At 33.7% G+C, this 20,206-nt stretch overlaps 1 protein-coding gene across 5 annotated transcripts in view; it reads left to right on the top strand.

Annotated features, from left to right (window-relative positions):
• The window catches only part of RALGAPA1 (Ral GTPase activating protein catalytic subunit alpha 1), a 262,025-nt gene that overhangs the window by 215,537 nt on the left and 26,282 nt on the right, over positions 1-20,206 (top strand). For all 5 annotated transcript variants that reach the window (XM_066343584.1, XM_066343586.1, XM_066343587.1 and 2 more), the window contains 2 exons: positions 3,064-3,222; positions 4,828-4,955. In XM_066343584.1, the coding sequence (XP_066199681.1) occupies positions 3,064-3,222; positions 4,828-4,955 (287 nt within the window). The remainder of the gene's footprint in view (positions 1-3,063; positions 3,223-4,827; positions 4,956-20,206) is intronic.

Here is a 20,206-nt window from a genome sequence, read left to right as displayed (position 1 = left end):
CAGCAATTCAAGTGAATTTGGAAGAACGTATGGTTGCCAATGATTTTAACAGACCTAACCCATATACAGAAGTGTCTTGTATTCTATTTTGGAAGTGATTGACATCTGAATATAAAAGCATGTAGTTAGGAACCCCGTTGAGTGTTTTCAGATTATAGAAAAATCTGTTGAGTATACATAGGACACAATCTTATAAAGACAAGATAACGAATAAGTAAAATAAATACAAAATATATGAAGTTTTTGTGTCAAATAAATGTTAAACATACTTCTGAAATTTCTATTATTAACCACTCAAAATTTATTTTTTCAGTAGTCTTTTCAGGAATTTCTAAGATACATAGCAATTATTAGTAATTTTTCAATTTGTATTATTATAGAGGATTATCTTATATAAAGTTATAAAACCATGCTTCATCATGACAGCATAAAATAATTACTTTTTTAGCATTTGAATATGTCATAAGGAATATTCTTGAAGCTTTTCCCTTAAAATGCTTGAGCATGTTGAGAATAACTTTGTTATACTCATGATTCTGGACCACAAATCACTTCATTATGACATTATGGCAAAAAATGTATTTTTTTTTCCACTGAACTTTTATAACACACTTTTAATACTCTGAAGTAGATATTTGAAGAGAAGCTTTGCTTATGAGATAAAACCAGTTGCCCTTTTCTCTCGTTTCTTTAGATAAGTGAGCACTAGAAATTATAGAAAGCTTTGGCAAGAGTTCAAGGGTTAATGTAGCTGATAAATAAAAGGAATTTTCTGTAAATTGAGACCTGCATTATTTCAGTTGTCTTGTCTTTCCTAACCTAACTCATTTAATTTTAAAAAGTAAATACTTAAATTCTTCCTGACAGTGTGCTCAGCTTTTACTATCGTTTATTACTTCAATTATACTTGATATCACTTAGAACAATCTGCCATTTGGAAATCTCAGTATAGCCTGGAGCTTAGTATTAGATCTGCCTGCTATTGTAACATGTACAGCATATGACATTAATGTATCAAAATTAGATTGGATCATCCCTCCTGGTTAAATTTATTTCACATTTCTTTTGTATTCAGTTAACATAAACTTATTAGGGAAGCTGACACATGGGGATGGCTGTATAGGAAGGATATTTTTAAAGTATTTTGATTAAAAAATGAAATTACAGAGCCATGGCTTTTCTGAGTTGTGTAATCTTTTTTGGTTTTTAAAGATGTCAAAAAGTCTAGGTCGTGCATTTATATCATTCAACTGTGTGTGGTGTAAATAATGAGAATTAAACTTTAAATAATATTTTGATATTTGAGGCCTGCTGTCATATATTTAGAGCAGTAAGCACATTTATGGTTTCCAAAAATAAAAAATAATAATTATTTAATCCACTTAAACCTAAAATAAAGTCCTCCTTAAAAGAAAAATTAATCTTTATACTATACTTCTAAAATAGATTCTGGTCTATATATTTAGTGTGGTGCTATCTTTAGAGTAATAAAAGCTGCCTCTATCTTACAGTTCGTAAAAGTATCTGAGAAGGCATTTCTTGCTTAGTAATACAGATTTTAAAGTTTAGGAGTTTACCTTCTGTTTTCAAATACTTAATGACATTCATAGTGATTAGGATTTTCTTTTCTTTTTTTTTTTTAAGATTTTATTTATTCATTTAGAAAGGAGAGAGAAAGAGAGAGAAGAAGAGGGAGGGACAGGAAGCATCAACGCCCACATGTGCCTTGACCAGGGAAGCCAGGGTTTTGAACCAGCAGCCTCAGTGTGCCAGGTAGACACTTTATGTACCACGTCACCACAGGTTAGGTAGGATTTTTAGATAGATTGGTGTTGGGAACTTTAAGAACCATTAGAACACTGATTCTTGGCTTTTTTTATTTTTGGTATTATTATACTCTTTGATAGACTCTCAGATAAATACACAAAATTTTACAAATAACTTTCAAATATTCACAGAGCATTGAATCTAGGTTAAGAACTCCAGAGTTGAAGGGTAACCGAAGAGATCCTTTCACTAATTGGACTTAACTCCTTTCTTTAAATTATACATTTAACATTTTTTTTCTACCTTATGGTATTTAAGCCCCCAAAAATGCATATTTCAGAAATAGAAATTGTCTGTATGTTAGCTCATACACTATAAATAAAAATATTAATGATGCTTACTCTAGCTTTTCTTTTCCAACTTTCCCATCCAGAGTGTTTTCACTCATCTAAAAGTAATGGAAAAGTTCACGTGAGATGTGCACGAAAAACAGACTCAAATGTTTCCAGTGGCAAATCAATAAATGTGCTAAAATAACCAAATTTTGTATTAAAATACATGTTTATACAGTAATTTTTATGAAGAATACTCAAGACTAATGAGTATAAGGTTCATTTTTCTGATAACATAGAAATTCAATTTTGGGATGCTTTGCTTTTTATAATTTTAATCAGTATAATGTCATCTCTCTTTGATTGCCAAAAACATCTATGTAGCACCACAAATATTTAAATAACATATTGAGACTCTAAGAAATTTCAAGAAATCTTTTTGGATGAGTTTTATAAGCCAAAGAAAACTTGGAAATAAATTTGTTATACCAAATATAGTCAATTTCTCATACTCAATAGGTGATTACCGAGTTTATGAATTATCTATTTCTTTTACCCTTCTTCCTGTTGCTTCCTTTAGGCCAGTTTGCTGCTCATTAGTGCTTCCAAGGAGTGATCAGAAATCTTCAGTCAGTCACTTTTTAAAAACACTCTCTTAAACAACTTTTAAAAGGTTTGGTAGTGGAGAATTGGTACAGTTGCTAGTTAAAGAGAATATTTTGGCTGTATATAAATCTTTTTTATCTAAGTTCTCTGTTTCCCATTGACTATAGACCATTAAAAACTCTGATTTTTTGATGCCTTTGAATGTTTGTGTTTCATGTGTTGTATAGAAGGATCAAATGAAATTTTTTAAATGTTTTTTTTATTTCTTTACCTTTTAATCTTGTATAGTGTATTAACAGTAGTTGTACAAATACAGGACTATTCTAAAGCATTATGAACTATTTTCTTGGTTTTTCAGTTGAGACATTTAGGAAATGATGAAGTACACATTGTTTGGTCAGAGCATACTCGAGACTACAGGAGAGGAATTATTCCTACAGAATTTGGTGATGTCCTTATTATAATATATCCAATGAAAAATCACATGTTCAGTATTCAAATAATGAAAAAGCCAGAGGTAAGAACTTCTTATCTTATATTTTAGTAATATATTTTGAGTTCTATATGGATTTGTTTCTTTCCTTCTTTCAGAAGGATTAGATTAGGCATCAAGTTGTAAAAATGGGAAATGAGATAGACTCTGGTAGCTGTGTGAATTATCTTAGTCTGGTTCAGAAGGAATACAAGAAACTGTTCAAATGGGAGAATGCTTGGGAAGTACCAGAGTGGAAGTTCTTTTATGCTCAGATCACAAAAGGGCTTACCTTTTATTAAAAGAATGATTACAATTTCTTAAAAGACACAGTAAGAAGTAATCCTTTATTTTAGAACAGGAACGTATGATTCCTATATTTTTAGTTATCTATCTTATTAAGATTATATTATTATTTAGTTATGTCACTTAATAAATGAGGGTTCTAAAAAGTTTTTTTATAAAACCACATAGTTCTAGTTGGATGTTTTATACTGTAGGATTGAAACACACTTGCAGAAGTATTTTCTTTCAAAATAATAAATGGTAGTATTTTGGAGTCCTTCTTACTGTTTTTTAATTGAATGTTTTTAGTGTTTTATAAAACTTTGTTTTTGATAGTTGATCGTGAATCTAAAGAATTTCTTGAATTGGGTCAAATTTCCTACATATTGATTTAAGCTCATGACCAGATTTTTCTAGGGTTTCTTAGCCAGAGGTCAGCAAACTATGGCCTACTTTCTGTTTTTGTACAACCCACAAACTAAGAATGGTTTTTACATGTTAATGAGTTTTTCTTTTTTAAAATAAATTGAAGAATAATATACAGCCAGAGACAGAATATGACCACGAGCCTAATATATTTACTGTGTTCACAGCTCAGGTCATTGTCTTCAGCTGCCATTTGTACCAACCATAGTTGTAGAATAACTTTTGAAATTGTCAGTCACCTGATAAAACAATTTCTAAACAGATTTTTTTCTAATAAATCATGTGATGGAAGTATTTTAGGTTTTTTAATAAAGCTAGTATCACACATAAATAATGAAAAACTTGGTGCCTATTAGAATGAATATCTTCCCTGTGTTATCATTCAGTGCAGAAAGAGGAATTTATTTCTAGTGTTGATTTTTTTTTTGTACTATTGAGGCTACAAAAAATTTGAAAGTTGGCAGGAAATATAAATTATTTAGTCTGTTACATAAAGTACACTGTTTTTTTGAATGAAATCCTGTAAACCTTTGGCATTTTTGTTTATTGGCCTAGTGCAGTGTTCGGCAAACTCATTAGTCAGCAGAGCCAAATATCAACAGTACAACGATTGAAATTTCTTTTGAGAGCCAAATTTTTTAAACTTAAACTACATAGGTAGGTACATTCCTTATCGAGGTAGCGCCCACACGTGGTATTTTGTGGAAGTGCCACACTCAAGGAGCCAAAGAGCCGCATGTGGCTTGGGAGCCGCAGTTTGCTGACCAGGGGCCTAGTGTAAATAATGCATCATGGAAAAGAATTGAATTTGAATAGTACTCAAATGAAGGAAGAACTAAAGAGGAAGCAGAAACACTTTGTATCCAGTGTCTTGATTGTTCTTATATACAACCTTTCTCCAATTTTAGTATACAATTATGTTCTAATTTTTTTAATCAGGTTCCCTTCTTTGGCCCACTTTTTGATGGTGCTATTGTGAATGGAAAGGTTCTACCCATTATGGTTCGAGCAACAGCTATAAATGCGAGCCGTGCTCTGAAATCGCTGATTCCACTGTATCAAAATTTGTATCCTTTTTAACAGTGTGGTTACTATTCTAATATATGTGGACTTCCTAATATAAATACTCTTGTGTTGTTGTTAATTAAGACCTTTGAATTTCATTTAATGACATATAGGTAATGGAGTTCCTCCCCAGTATTTGAACATTTATGATAGTTGAATGTTGTCATTTCTTTTATACACTTTTAAGTCAGTACTTAATTACCTTTTGATTAGTTAATTATTTAGAGCCCCATTATATAGGTACATTATATAGGTTAAAGAAATACATTATTTTCAGTATATATGTTTAGGCTGTAGTACCGTAGTTATGCAGAGTGTTCTGGAATTATAACAAGGGTTCTCTCATTTAGTGGAAAGGGTTGTGATATCAGGAAATACTTCTAAGAAATGTGAGGATTGAACCAATCTTAAAGAATGATTGAGTTTATTAGATAGATAAGATTAAGAGCATTCCAGAATCAGAACAAATTAGGGACATGGAAGTTTGAGAGGACATGGCGTGTTTAAGAACATGGCTACTAAAGGCAGATTGCCAGACTCAAATGCTGGGCACTGCTTTCTTAGCTGTATAGCCTTGGACAAGTTATTTAACCTCTCTCAGCCTCAATATATATATATATATATATATATATATATATATAAAATATGACACTGATGATTATATCTCACTCATGGTATTGTGAGAACTGAATGAATCAATATGTGTAAAGCTCTTAGAACAGTGCCTGAGACACGATATGCATAAAGTACAAATTTTCACCTGACCAGGCAATGGCACAGTAGATAGAGCGTTGGACTGGGTTGCTGAGGACCCAGGTTCAAGACCCCGAGGTCGCCAGCTTGAGTGCGGGCTCATCTGGTTTGAGCAAAAGCTCACCAGCTTGGACCCAAGGTCGCTGGCTAGAGCAAGGGGTTACTTGGTCTGCTGAAGGCCTGCAGTCAAGGCACATATGAGAAAGCAATCAATGAACAACTAAGGTGTCACAATGCGCAACGAAAAACTAATGATTGATGCTTATCTCTCCATTCCTGTCTGTCTGTCCCTGTCTATCCCTCTCTCTGACTCTCTGTCTCTGTAAAAAAAAAAAAAAAAAAGTACAAATTTTCAATTGTTTTCTGATATTCCTTTCTAAGATAGGTTTGTGTTTCCTGTATTTTTTTATATGATACAAAACATTTTAACTCTTTTTCTTTTATATAATAAGTTATGGATTTAAGCTTTACAGGAAAGGCTTTTAAAAATATATTCTGTGTTCTATTCCACAAGAAATGGCTTATCATAAGTCCATGTGCATTTTCTTCTTTTGGTGAAAATTGGCTTATACGATCTGATTTTTGTGTAATTTCTCATGTATTCTGACACCATGAAATGGAATTATAGGTGGATCACAGCATGTTATGTCATTAAACTTAATGACATTTATATAGCATTTCTTATTTATGACAGATCTTCACTTTAAGTTGAAAACTCAGATTTCAAGTGATCATTGTATTGAAATAGAAGGATTCAGTTTATTATTTCCTGAATATCTCTAGAAAGGTAACTAATCTTACAAGGAATATACAGATTATTACCCACTAATTTTAACCACACTGTCAGCTCCACTGAAATTTTCTTCTTCCTGACTTTTGCCTCTTTAAAGTTCATCTGATGCTGATGTTCATCCTGAGAGTAATGTCCTCTACCATTTTATTTAAAACACAGTTGAAAGAATGCCTTAAATCTTTTGGGAAAGTGGTGAGAGAGAGATTAGATTGTAATACAGAACTCTTATTTGCCTCTTGGCTTATACAGCAGGAACTTGATTTATTGAGGAAACATAAACTATTTCTGGCCCAAGATACAAATAATATTGAAGGTGCATACTTTATCAAGTAGTTAAAAAAGCACAAAATTAAAAGTTTTGGGGATATGGCTTAATTTCTTTTTCTTGCACCTAAGTTCATACTCTTGAGAGCTCTTTCAGATTTGCAGGTTACACTGCAGGGATGACAACTAGACTTGCAGTTAGGAAACATTGATTTTAATTCCAGCTCTGCCTTATGATCTTGGCCAACTCACAGAATCTCTAAACCTCACTTTCGTCATCTGTAAAAAAAAAGGTTAATACCCATCTCAGAATTGTTATGAAGATTAGGTAAGATAACGAATTTGGATGTGCTTAGTAAATAAGGTACATTTTTGTACAATGATTAATTCTGTTATGTGTAAAAATTACAGTCAATATAAACAACTCCACTCAACACCATGGAATTGCCTAATAGGGTTTTTATGTTTGCTTGGTTGGTAGGTTAATTGATTGGATTGGATTTTCAGGCCTTCTTCATAAAGTTCGTAATAGCTAAATCTTGCTGAGATGTTAATAGATACCATATTGGAGAAAATTCTAGAATGAAGAGAAATGATTTCGGATGAAAACCATAATCATATGAACACTTTATTTGTGCAATAAATATGAGCAATTTCTATCAGCAAAATTATTTCTGGAACACTCAGAGTGAAAACATTAAATAAGACAGCTCACCTGACCAGGCAGTGGTGCAGTGGATAGAGCATCGGACTGGGACACAGAGGACCCAAGTTCGAAACCCTGAGGTCACTGGCTCATACTTCTTGAGTAGGGTCTCACCAGCTTGAGTGCGGGGTCGCTGGCTTGAGCGTGGGATCATAAACGTGACCCCATGGTCGCTGGCTTGAGCAAGGGGTCACTCTCTGCTGTAGCTCCCTGGTCAAGGCACATATGAGAAAGCAATCAATGAACAACTAAGGAGACTGAGCTACAAGAAAGATTTGATGCTTCTCATCTCTCCCTTCCTGTTTATCCTATCTGTCCCTCTCTCTGTCTCTCTCGATCACACACACACACAAAAAGCTCAAATTTTTCTTGACTTGGAAGCTTAAATTTAGAAGCTATATGGAAATTATTTTTGCATACTATATATTAAAGTATATAGTAGAGAAACTTCTAGCCTTTGCTAATCTGAAGAATATATAGTCATCTTTGACATAAATTCAGAAAGTTCTGTATTCTAAATGTTGGGGGAAATGACTTCATTCAGGTGGATTACTTGATTTTTAAGTAAAAGTTTATATAACATTATAACTAGGTTTTTTATTGAAAGATATTGAAATATGTGTATGTCTCAATTTTAAATAAGTAAATACTTCAGAAATATATTAAATTTTAAAATGTATGTTTTTGACAATCTAGATGGGGGGAAGCATGTGTTCTGAAACATATCAATAAAAGTAACAAATTGAGATAGAAAAAAGTAACAGAAATTGAGATAGAAGTAGCCTTTGAAAATCACCATTTACTACTTTACTCCTCGTAAGAGAAGTAAAAGAGTGAAATAATATGTAATAAACTCAATTATATTTGATAATTGTACTGCTGTGTCAGTTATTTTATGCCCAATAACAGTACCCATTAAGATTCCACAGCATAAATTGTGCTATTTATGATCATTAAATACAGTTTAAATTTTATCCTTGGAACATCTTCTGTAACTATGACTCTAATGTTGTTCACTAAATGAGGACAATATTGATTGTCATATGCTGCCCAAATCGATCACGCTAGCAGCCAGAATTACAGTAATCTGTCAGTATTGATGACTGTCTTTCAAGCTTTAAAACCTCTCCTTCACTTCACTTGTCGTTTCTTGCATTACTTGTACTTGACAAGCATCTTCTTACAATCTCTGACTTTGTCAGCTAGGTACTTTTTTTGGTCTCAAGCTCAATTTGTTGGTTTGAGCATGCAATTACAATTAGTATATAATACCACAGAGGAAGAATAGGCAGATTCTAGATAATCATTGGACCTGTGGGTTATTTCAAGTTGATCTTAGCTATCATTTATTAGTGACAGAGAGAGAGATTGATTTGGGTTTTTGAAAGGAATTGTTTAGGTGGGGGTTTTGTTTGTTTTTTGTTTTCTTGCAGTGGAAAAAAATAATTCCAAAGCATTAATTTTGTAATCTTAGCTATCATGACTATTTTCTTAAATAAAATTTTAAAGCCACTATTTATTTTGACCTGAGACATTTTGAATTTGTACATATGTTAAATATAATGCTATCGTGTATATACTGTTTTTTTAAATGAGATTCATTATACATAGAAATTTTCAGAAGTTGCAGTGTGTAATCACATTGTTTTAGGGTTCTTAGAAAAACAGTTAATACAATTGTATATACATATATAGAGAAATACTGATTTTAAGAAATCAGTTCATACAGTTATGGGGACTAGGATGTCTGAAATATGCAGAGTTCTACATTGATATCGCAGTCTGTGTCAGAAGACATCTGGAAGTAAAAGTCTTTTCTTCCTTGGGGAGGAACCTCAGTCTTTTCTCGTAAGGCCTTTAGCTGATTGAATGAGGCCCACCCACATTATGGAGAGTATTCTGCTTTACTCAGAGTCTCCTGATTTAAAAGATAATCACATCTACAAACTACCTTCACAGTAACATCTAGACTGATGTTTGACAAAAACTGGGTACCATTGCCTAACCAGGTTGGCATCAAACCATATCACTTGTCCTATATTTCTTAACTTTTTTTTAACCTTTTTTACTGCAAAGTAAAACTTGAGAATAGTGCATAAACCCTAAATGTATATGAGTAATTCCAGTTTAGCAGTCACCAGGTCAAGAAATAGAACTTTAATGCTTCTCTTCTATCAGAAATATTTATTGATCACTAACATGGCAGTGGTAAAAATTTGGAAAGATGCGAAGACAAATCATGTGGTAATGTTGTCTTTAATATGCTTATAAATTAATGGAGAGAGAATAATATGTACATAACACAAGATAGAACGTGTCATGGTAGGGTGATAAGTAAAGTGCTGTTGGATTTCCAAAGTAAGAAAATCAGAGAATGTACAGAAAATCTGAGCCTCAAAGGGTGAGATTTGAGTAGATGGAATGCAACATGTCTGTTATAATTCTTGTAATGTATATTTTGGGGTCTTATTTATATTCATATATATATATATATCATGTGTATAATACTATGAAATAAACAGTATGGGGGTCATTCTAAAATTAAATAGCATCTTTAAAAAAAACACTTTCTTTCTAGGTTTAATATTCTTTCCTACCAAACCAATATTATTTGATTTCTTTTAATCCATTTAGATTTGACTTTTTCTTAAATGCCAGAATTGGGTTTCTGTTTATCAGACAAATTACCAGAAGTCAATGATCATTCTTCAATTAGTCACAGTTTGTTAGCCCTGCAGTTCTACTCAAATGTGAACCTGTTGCAAAAGTATGAGAGCCAAAATGAAATGACATGTAATTGATTGGCGCCACTAATGCAGTTTGCCGTTCATTATGATGGCGCATTATACAGCCTCTTAGGAAGGCTCATCAATACTGCTGCCATTTCATGTTAGAAGAAAGTGTCTTTATTGAGAAACTACATGATTTTGTGTATTTACTGTCTTTTGTGGATCATTTACTTAGAAGATAATATAATAAGTATGCTTAATTTTTATAGTAATTATATTTTAAATTTTGGAAGTTGATTGTTGGGAAATCAGCATGGACCTCAGAATCTGGAACCACTTATTAAGTGTGTCGCTGTCTTTATACCTGTTTTTTTAATCTGTTAAACAAGTACCAAACTCAGGATTGTTGTAAGGATTGAGATCATCCACTTGAAGCACTAGCAGCCTATCATGAGCAAGAACTCAGAAAAGGGTAGCTACCTGGTTGTAAATGATGTTATCGTTTTTATTATCCTCTACATTGACACTGGAAATGTTCCTCTAATCCACAAATCTAAGTATACTAAAAGACCCTGATTTGATGACAGTGACAGAAAGGATGCAGGTCTGGTGTCCTCCCCAGGAAGAAGGCAACAGCACATAGCTGTAGCCCTGAAGGCTCACGCTTCCTGCTGAACAGCAAGAAGGTGGGCACCCACCTAGGGGGAAGGGGACAGCTGCAGAATCAAGACACTGCTGAGGTCCTCACTTTTATTTCTTAAACTCTTGTACCATCTATATCATTAAAAGCCCTCAATATCTTTTAAGTGCCATTTGTTCTACATACTTTCTGAATGAAAGTCTTAAACTTCATGGACAAATGGGTTATTTGTTAAACACTAAGATCGATGGTTATGGTCATTCATGCATCAAAAAAAGGAGAGATAATTTTTTAAATAAAATATTTCAACTAAGTGATCCAGATTTTGTGGTCTCTGAAATGCTTGCAGCCCTTGTACCTTTCATATTAATTATTGTAGTAGTACCAGTGGTGGGATTCAAATAATTGAACAACCCGTTCTCTGCCCTAATGACCATTTTAAGTACAAAAAACTATATATACTGAAAGGTATTATTATTTCATGCATTTATTACTTAAATAAGAACAATAAAAGAGCTACACAAAACTAGATTATAAGAAAGAGTTTTAAAATATTAATGAAAAAATATTAAATAATACCTGACAAAAAAAACCAATAAAACTGTTATTTAAGGTTTTTCTATATTGCTTCTTGATTGGCATCCTCACTTGCAATTTTTTTTCACCTATGGACGGAACGTTACTATGGGCACTTAGAATAAGCTGCTGTGCAGATGAATGTTAAAAAAGAGTAAGGAATGTAAATTTGTGGTTTCCACATTGTGCGACTGCCCAAGTGCCCACCATAGAGAGAACCTTGATTACAAGTGCCATTTTAACAACCGGTTCAACCAAAATGAGGTATCAGTTCTACCAAACCAGTGGGAACCACCTGAATCCCAACACTGAGTAGGACCTAAGATCAGATAGAGATTTTTAATTTACTTAATAATCTGCTTTGTTAGGGGAGTGTTTTAAGTGTTCTGTGTTAAAGACAAAGGCATGGCTATTGGAGAATTTCTTGCTGAATATCTTGTGATTAAACATCCTTTTGGCTTGTATTTGCTGCCAAACCTTATAGTCTGTGTATGCACACAGAGCATTATTTAAACAGAGGTCCTAGATGTGTGCAACACTTCTATTGTGACTCTGATACTCTTTACTACACCAATTTTAATTTGTTCAGCTGTTCTTTTTGAAGAATGGCAATATATGCCTATTGATGACATTATTGGTAGTTTAGAAGCTTCCTTACAATCATTGTGGAAATATTTTATTGCATGCCTTTATTTATTTATTTATTTTTTAAATAAATTTTTATTTGAATGGGGTGACATCAATAAATCAGGGTACATACATTCAAAGAAAACATTTCCAGGTTATCTTGTCATTTAGTTCTGTTGCATACCCATCACCCAAAGCGAGATCATCCTCCGCCACCCTCCATCCAGTTCTCTCTGTACCCCTCCCCCTCCCCCTCTCCCTCTTTCCCTCCCCCCTATTGCATGCCTTTAAATGTGAGTTTGGATCTAACCAATCTACTTGTGTCCTTTCAAAAAGATGTAAATGCAATAAATATAATTTTCTGTGATATGTAATAAATTTTTTATAATGAAGTTTATTCTGTGGAACTGAAATAGTATGTCGGAAAATAGCACTGTTTCTTAATGTTCTCTAGCAACGATCTCTTCAAAAGTTTTAATAATATAAACTAATGAGATTACTTTTTTATATTTAAAATATGGGAACTCACAAAAAGAACTTTAGTACGTGATCAACTTTTATTTCTGTTATATTGTATTCTAGAGATATTTAAAATTTTTATTCTCTACCAAGAAATCAATGCACTAAACAGTATTTGGGGGGGGGGGTTGTGTTGTTTTATTTTCTGAAGTGAGAAGCAGGGAGGCAGAGAGACAGACTCCTACATGTGCCTGACCAAGGTCCATCAGGAGGCGATGCTCTGCCCATCTGAGGTGTTGCTCCGTTGTAACCAGAGCCATTCTAGCACCTGAGGCAGAGGCCATGGAGCCATCCTCAGTGCCCAGGCCAACTTTGCTCCCATAGAGACTTGGCTGCGAGAGGGGAAGAGAGAGATAGAAAGGAGAGGGGAGGGGTGGAGAAGCAGATGGGCACTTCTTCTGTGTGCCCTGGTCGGGAATCGAACCCAGGACTTTCACACACCAGGCCAATGCTGTACCACTGAGCCAACCAGCCAGGGCCTCACTAAGCAATTTTTGAACTTTCATTTGTTCACCAGTGTTCATTGACTATTACATGGGAGGCACTGTGAGAGAAAAGCTAGGGATACAGTCACTGTCACTGCTTTCAAGGACCTTACCATCAGGTGCAAGAAAGAGGGAAACCCCTGTGAATGAATGAATGAAATCAGTGATTGAAGTATGTATACTCCGAGGAGTCCAGCAATAGTGATACCACAAAGTAGGATGGTAGAGGTGATGGATTTTTTTTAGAAGTGCGAGGAGGGTGGGGAAAAGAAATTAGGAATGGCTTTACTGAGGAAGCATGTTCTGCTAATTACCTCAGTGATATATGGGACTACCAGGCAGGTAAGGCCAGGGAGAGCTTTTCAAGGATACGAAAGGAGGATGGAGAGAAAAAAGTGTGATGTGGTCAAGAAATGTGAGGAGCCACACACTGCTGAGTGATAAACAGCAGAGGGAAGAATAGTAGCAGATGAGATAAAAAAGTAGGTCAAACCCAGGGAATGTACTCAAGCAGAAAAAAACCCAACATAAACTTGTTTTTTTTAATGGTACTGCCATTGATATAGCAGACAGTGTCTAGCAGACACTTCCTTCTGCTTTATCTGTTGAGTAGCAGAACACAGCTTGGGTGTATTATATTATTTTCCATTTCTATTAAATTCTTTCCAAAATAAGTATTTGGATTAGTATTTAAATAAAGTCTCTATGTTTTATAATAATTAGTTGTATAGTAATTGCCAAGTTAATAACAGTAATAGCTAGTGTTATTTTTCTTTTTTTTTTTTTTTAAAGTGTTATTTTTCTTAATGAAACTCTAAATGGTAATATTTACACATATTTGCCATTTTAAAAAGACAGTTTAAGGTTTTTATAAACCTTAAGTTTCATAATAGACTCTTTATTCCGGCATAACAACCCTTCTTTATACACTTTCCTATAAAGAACTTTTACACATTATTATGCTGTTACATATTATTGATACATGAAGTATTTTTATCCTATTGTGTTAGTACATTGACTTCACAGCAAAAATATCAAAGGAAAAGAAAGTACTTCCACCGTCTTTTCTTTTGTTGAGTCCAGTGTGACTGTGTTGTTCACATATGCCACTCTGGACTGCTGGGTCATCTCCTCGTGCACTAGAAGGGAGATATGAGAACTCTTACCAGGTTGTAGGCAAACGGTTCCCTAAAAACAACAAAATTTGAGGTTTCTCTACTTCTGTCTTTATCAGCTTCTCACCTATCCTAGAACAGGGATTTATTTTCTCCTTTAAATCCTTATGTTTTCGATATTAGAGGTAAGGGTGCACGGGTATGCTCACATTATTGTTCACCACGCCTACCATGTGATGTGCAAGTTTTATTCTGGTCCTTGTTTAAATATAAAAGCAGCTGTAGATTCAGATGCTATTCGGGATTTCAGAGCAAAGAATGAAGAACATAAAGTTGGAATGAGTCTTTAACCTTGTTTGACATAGGAATTGCAGTGCTTTTAGTCCATTTTTTTTCTTTTAATAACCATACGGGCTTTCTCTCTTCCTGTTGCTGAAAAAATTAAAAATAAAAATAAACATAAGGGCTTTTGCTCTTGAATTTTTAATAACTAAATAACGGAATTAAAAGTCACTTCAGGGTCACAAATCTCCCCATTTTCTTCAAACTGCTTTTCCTCTCCAACACTAGAATACAACCTATTTAAATCTTAACTTTTGCTTGCCAAACCACTGTTACAGTCCATCTGTTCATGCCAGTTGTAAAGAAGGCTCCGTTTTTAGTGAAGCTTTGCATTTCACATAAGGTATGTGAAGTGAAATTTCACAAGGGACATGATGGATCCTGATTCTTAGTGATAAACCTTTGGGGCCATCAGGGTTGGCATATGGTCCAGTATGATATGAAGGCTTGGGTTCCCTGGCTTCACTTCTTTGGCGTGAAGCTGATAAAACCTGGCTCTTGAGTATTATTTCACTGGACACCAATCATGGGCAGCAGGAACTGCCCATTTAACTCTCTGTGGGAAGGAAGCCCAGAGAGCATTCACAATGGTACCATTGTCGAGTTGCAAACTGCTCTGAACAGCTTGACAGCACTAGGGAGGAGGGGAAGGGGTTGCTTTACTAATTGCTATTCGGAAAAGAGAAGGAGCAAAAATAGTTGTTGCAGAACTGATGTTTCTACATTTACTTACTCTTGATCGGAGTGTTGACTTTTATTTAGCACATACCTACTATCAAAAAGAAAGCAAATAAATACATTTAAGCAACCACTTGTAGTAATTCCTTGTTCATGTGTCATTATCTGTTTTCAGCCTGCCAGATTAAAGCAGAGCAAAAGTCGATTTTACTTTTTGATACTGTGTTTAAATGGGGGAAAAGTGATTTTTTAATCTTTATAAGAATTCTTAATAAGGGAAAGTGGGTTAAAACCAGCACAATTTATATATTAGGTAAGATTAAAGACAAATTTGGCTTAAATTTTTTTACACCATGATTTTTAAAATTCCCAAATATATCTGAATATTTATGAGCGATATTAATGTAGAAATGTAAATTAATATTATACATAACCATTGCAAGTACTAAAATAATGCACTGAAGATATACTAGTCAGAAGATCTTCAGGTTAAATACTGGATTTATGATTTAAATGAGTAACATAACTATTTCAGTCATAGTAATCTCATTTAATTTTCTTTTGGCTCTCTCAAAATGTGGGGGTTGTTTCCTTTTTATGAAACATTGTATGGCATGATATTTGAATAACACTACTCTTGTCCTTTCCCTTTTTTTTCTAGTCAGTCTAATCAAGTAGTTGGTGGTTATGATGCAAAGAAATAATGATCTACAACATTAAAAAAATTTTAAGCTTATTTTAGCCCCCAGGATCCTGAACCTCAAGGTATATTTTCATAGGTGATTCTTTTTCTCAGCAGAACTTAAGTTGGCTAATTATATTGTAATATTATAATTTATAAAACATGTTTTTTCAAAGGATTAAAGGAAGATATTTTAAGAAAACTTTTTTAATCTACGCATTTTTAAAAATAATATTCTCATGCTAAGTTGAGGGAAAATAAGATGCACATTTTGTAAATCAGTACCAGTCTATAAAATTTACTAGTGTTCCGTCTCCTCGCGTCCTCTTAAATGGTTTCAGTAAATGGGCACAGTGCAATATTTCAAAAGCACTAATTCATTGAATGCCCATTCTTCCTTTTACTGCAGAATAGATTATATTTAAGTCAAGATTAATGGGTAGATTTTGATGTTAAAATCCAGTCTCTAAGCCTATTATTCCCTGGAGGCATATAGTGCATTAGTTTAAGCCAATATACTGTTTATCATAGATTCTATGACATGGTCTTAAATGACAGTTTGCTGTACTTTGTTACTCCTTATATGATAATAAATCACTTTTTTTGTTTTCCTGATAATTTTAGCATTTAAACAAAATCTTAATTAAGTTAGTGCACATTTAGGTAGAGATAACACTTAAGTAATTGTACACTGTAAAATTTCACTTATTTAGTATTTTTTTCCTTTTTGCAGTCTTCTAACATAGCACAACTTTAATATCTAGTTCACATATATTTGTTTTCTCAACTTTAATGTACTGAAATTTTTGTTCCCAAAAGTAATAACACAAAGGTGGTTGTAGTCTCCCCTCCACGTTTTTTAAACTCTCTAATACTAGTGATTCTGAAGCAGTTTTCTGTTGACTGTGGAAGTCTCATTATTACTTAATGATAATATTTTCAAATAGATCTTGTCAAGAATGAGAGCTCATAGTTTTAATTTCCTTAAATTTGAAATCCAGGTAACTTCTTTTTCTTTTAGATGTTTCACTTCATATAAATGTTATGAAAGTAAAATAGGTACACATATTTAATCATGTTAGTGCTCTGTAGAAACTAGTTGTTACTGGATTATTTAATCAGGAAGGATTTTCAGAAGCTTTTGGTAGGTTTAAATTTTTAATTCTATTTAAGATTGATATCTTTAAATGTGTTCACATGAACTTTGGTAGAATTGGGCTTTTATCAACTTTTTACTTAATGTTTTCATTTAGTAATTGACTGATTTGTGAGCAATTATATATGGTTCAAATTTTATTCAACTCCAGCTTTCAATAATAAGACTATCCTCACACTGCCTTAGCACCTGTTATGGATTTTGAGTCATCTGGCAGCCCATGGGACTTAGATAAAGAAGTACCAGGTGTCCTGCCTGTCTCCTAATTGAGACGCAGTGAAAACAATATAGACTTGGCAGTATGGTTAAAAGGGTGGATTAAAGCCCAGCTTTGTCTGTTCTGACAAATCACAGCTTTTCCTTCATGGTGTAGATAGTATCAACTACTAAAGAATTTCATTAATATAAGGCATCATAAAAATTATACACAATAATTTGGCATTACCTGTTGCAGACTTTCAGAAGAATTTCTATTTAACATAGTGCAAATAGTATTTATACCAGGATTCATGCTACTTATTTGAGGGAAATTTAATTTTTACTCTATGTAAACTAAACAACATGTTTCTTGAAGAAATTAGCTACTATAAGAAAGAAATGAAGTATTAATTTACCAAGAATAGCAGTGTAGTTTACTTTCCATCTTACAAATGAGTAGTGCACATTAGTCCGTGGGATAGTTAATTGTCCTGTATATTTCAGGAAGATTTGTGTCTCTACTACTGATATTAGCAACCAGGAAACTCTTGAGATGTACTTGCAAAATATTTCTACCCATATTCTAGTTTTTTGTTTTTTTTTTTTTATTCATTTTAGAGAGGAGAGAGAGAGAGAGAGAGAGACAGAGAGAGAGAAGGGGGGGAGGAGCTGGAAGCATCAACTCCCATATGTGCCTTGACCAGGCAAGCCCAGGGTTTCGAACCGGCGACCTCAGCATTTCCAGGTCGACGCTTAATCCACTGCGCCACCACAGGGCAGACTCTACCCATATTCTGTATCTCAGTAAAATTCTTATTTTTTCAAGACCCTATATAACGATACTGCCTCAAATATTTGAAAATATTTCAAAGCCTTTTAGAATTAAAAAGCCAAAATGTAGTTTGCCCATTTTTATTTTAGAGCACACCACGGATTTTTACTATACTAGAAATTTTAGTGTATAAACAAACATTTCTGCCAAACTGCAAATCTTAGGTTTTAAGCTAATATTCATTGTGTTGGCCATTCTTGAGCTAGCTAAAATACCTATTATATCTTTTTTTCTTCATACAAAATCTAGATCATTGAGATTAGCTGTAGAAAGAGCACTGGGCTATTAATTGACCATGGTTCTAGTCCCATTGCTAGCAGTCAGCTTTGTTTTTCCAAGGAAACCTCTGGTTATATTCTCCATCAAGGCAAGGCTTACTGCTAAGCAAACATTTTGGTAAGTTTCCTGAAAGTAATGTTGAGAGAACATTATTATATTCTTCCTCTAGTTCAGACTGTCCTAAAATATTCTCAATAAATGATGCCTGGAGACAAACCCCTCTCAGGATGGCCTTTTGGAAAACCTAAATATTTAAGTTTTTCAAGTTATTTTTCAAGAATATTATTACCTCTATTGTTATGGTGTCCACAGAAGTTTTGGAAATCTGTCTAAAATGATTTGAAATTATACTCCATTTGACTTTTTCTATGGACATTTTCACAAAGTTTTTTCCCTTTTCTCAATAGATGGCCACTTAAATAAACGAAAGCTTAACTTAAGTTTGTTGCCTCTTACCAATGTAGAATTTGAGATTTTTAAAAATATTAATTTAAAAATGTCACAACTAGTAGGGCAAAATGTTTCAGTCTTTATTGTAGTAAGTTGTAATTACTTTCAACATTTATAAAAAATTTTCTTTAGGCCATAATTATACATTCTTGGAGCAGTTATCAGTTTTCTCTTAATGTTAAACCTTACTTCTGTGCTTTATTCACTTTTTAAATATACATTGTACTTCCTTCACTTTTCTTCTTCCAAGGGAGGTCTGCAAGATCAAAGAAAGGTGTGGAACCAAACTCTTTTTCACACTAAGACTTAAACTCTCTCTATATCCAATCCTAGGAAAATCTCAACTCTATATACGTGGACCCAAAGGAGTTTGCCTCTGGAGAACCAAGTTGAGATTAGAGAAAGGAGGCTTTTTGCGTACCTGTCTTCTATCCAATTTTGTTCATTTATTCCATAATTTATAAACAGTCATTGAGTACTATTGGGTCTTTTGTTAAGTGCTAGAGATATATGTAAAGATAAGAAGAAATGTTCCCATTACATTAGCCCCCCCCCCCATTAGTTTTTTAGAAGAACAAGCATGAGGAAAGAGGCACATTTGATATTTTAAAAATTGCTTTGAAAAGTAGGGGGAGGCCCCAATTTGTGGCATTCACCAATTTCTGTGAGGTAAAATCTCCCACTATAACCAATTTCAAGCTACCAGCCATCTTAGAAACTTTGTGAATATTATTGGTACTACTCTCCAAAAATATTTTTAAAGTCAGTAGGCAAGATGCTTCCTTTTCCTACAATTACTGTTTGGAATCTTCATTCAAAGAAGGGAGATGAAATTCCTAAGTTCTAAAACTGCAAAGAAGCCACAGAAATATGTGTAGAAAGTGCTTACTAAAAATAGAAATTTTAAAGCGTCGACCTGGAAATGCTGAGGTTGCTGGTTCGAAACCCTGGGCTTGCCTGGTCAAGGCACATATGGGAGTTGATGCTTCCAGCTCCTCCCCACCTTCTCTCTCTGTCTCTCTCTCCTGTCTCTCTCCCTCTCTGTCTCTCTCTCTCCCTTTCTCTCTCCTCTCTAAAATGAATAAATAAAATTTAAAAAAATTTTTTTTAAAAATAGAAATTTTAGAATGGTCCTTAAATCCCTGAGGTTATGATATTAAGCACAGATCTAAACACTTCATACTTTGCCTTTACTTAAAAAGGAACCCATAGGACCCTGGCCTGGTGGCTTAATGGATAAAGCATCATTGTTATGTACAAAGGTCCTGGGTTTGACCCCCAGTCAGGGCACGTACAAAAAGCAATCAATGAATACACAGCCAAATGGAACAACTAGTTGATGCTTTTCTCTCGCTCTCTTTTTTCTGTCTCTATCAATGGGAAAAATGTTTTAATTTTTTAAAAAAGGAGTGAAGTTTTTTCTAGGAAA

This window comes from Saccopteryx leptura, chromosome 6 (assembly GCF_036850995.1).
Source record: "Saccopteryx leptura isolate mSacLep1 chromosome 6, mSacLep1_pri_phased_curated, whole genome shotgun sequence".
Lineage (NCBI taxonomy): Eukaryota > Metazoa > Chordata > Mammalia > Chiroptera > Emballonuridae > Saccopteryx > Saccopteryx leptura.
Note: the sequence above shows the minus strand (reverse complement) of the source record. Positions and strands in the feature narration are given on the sequence as shown.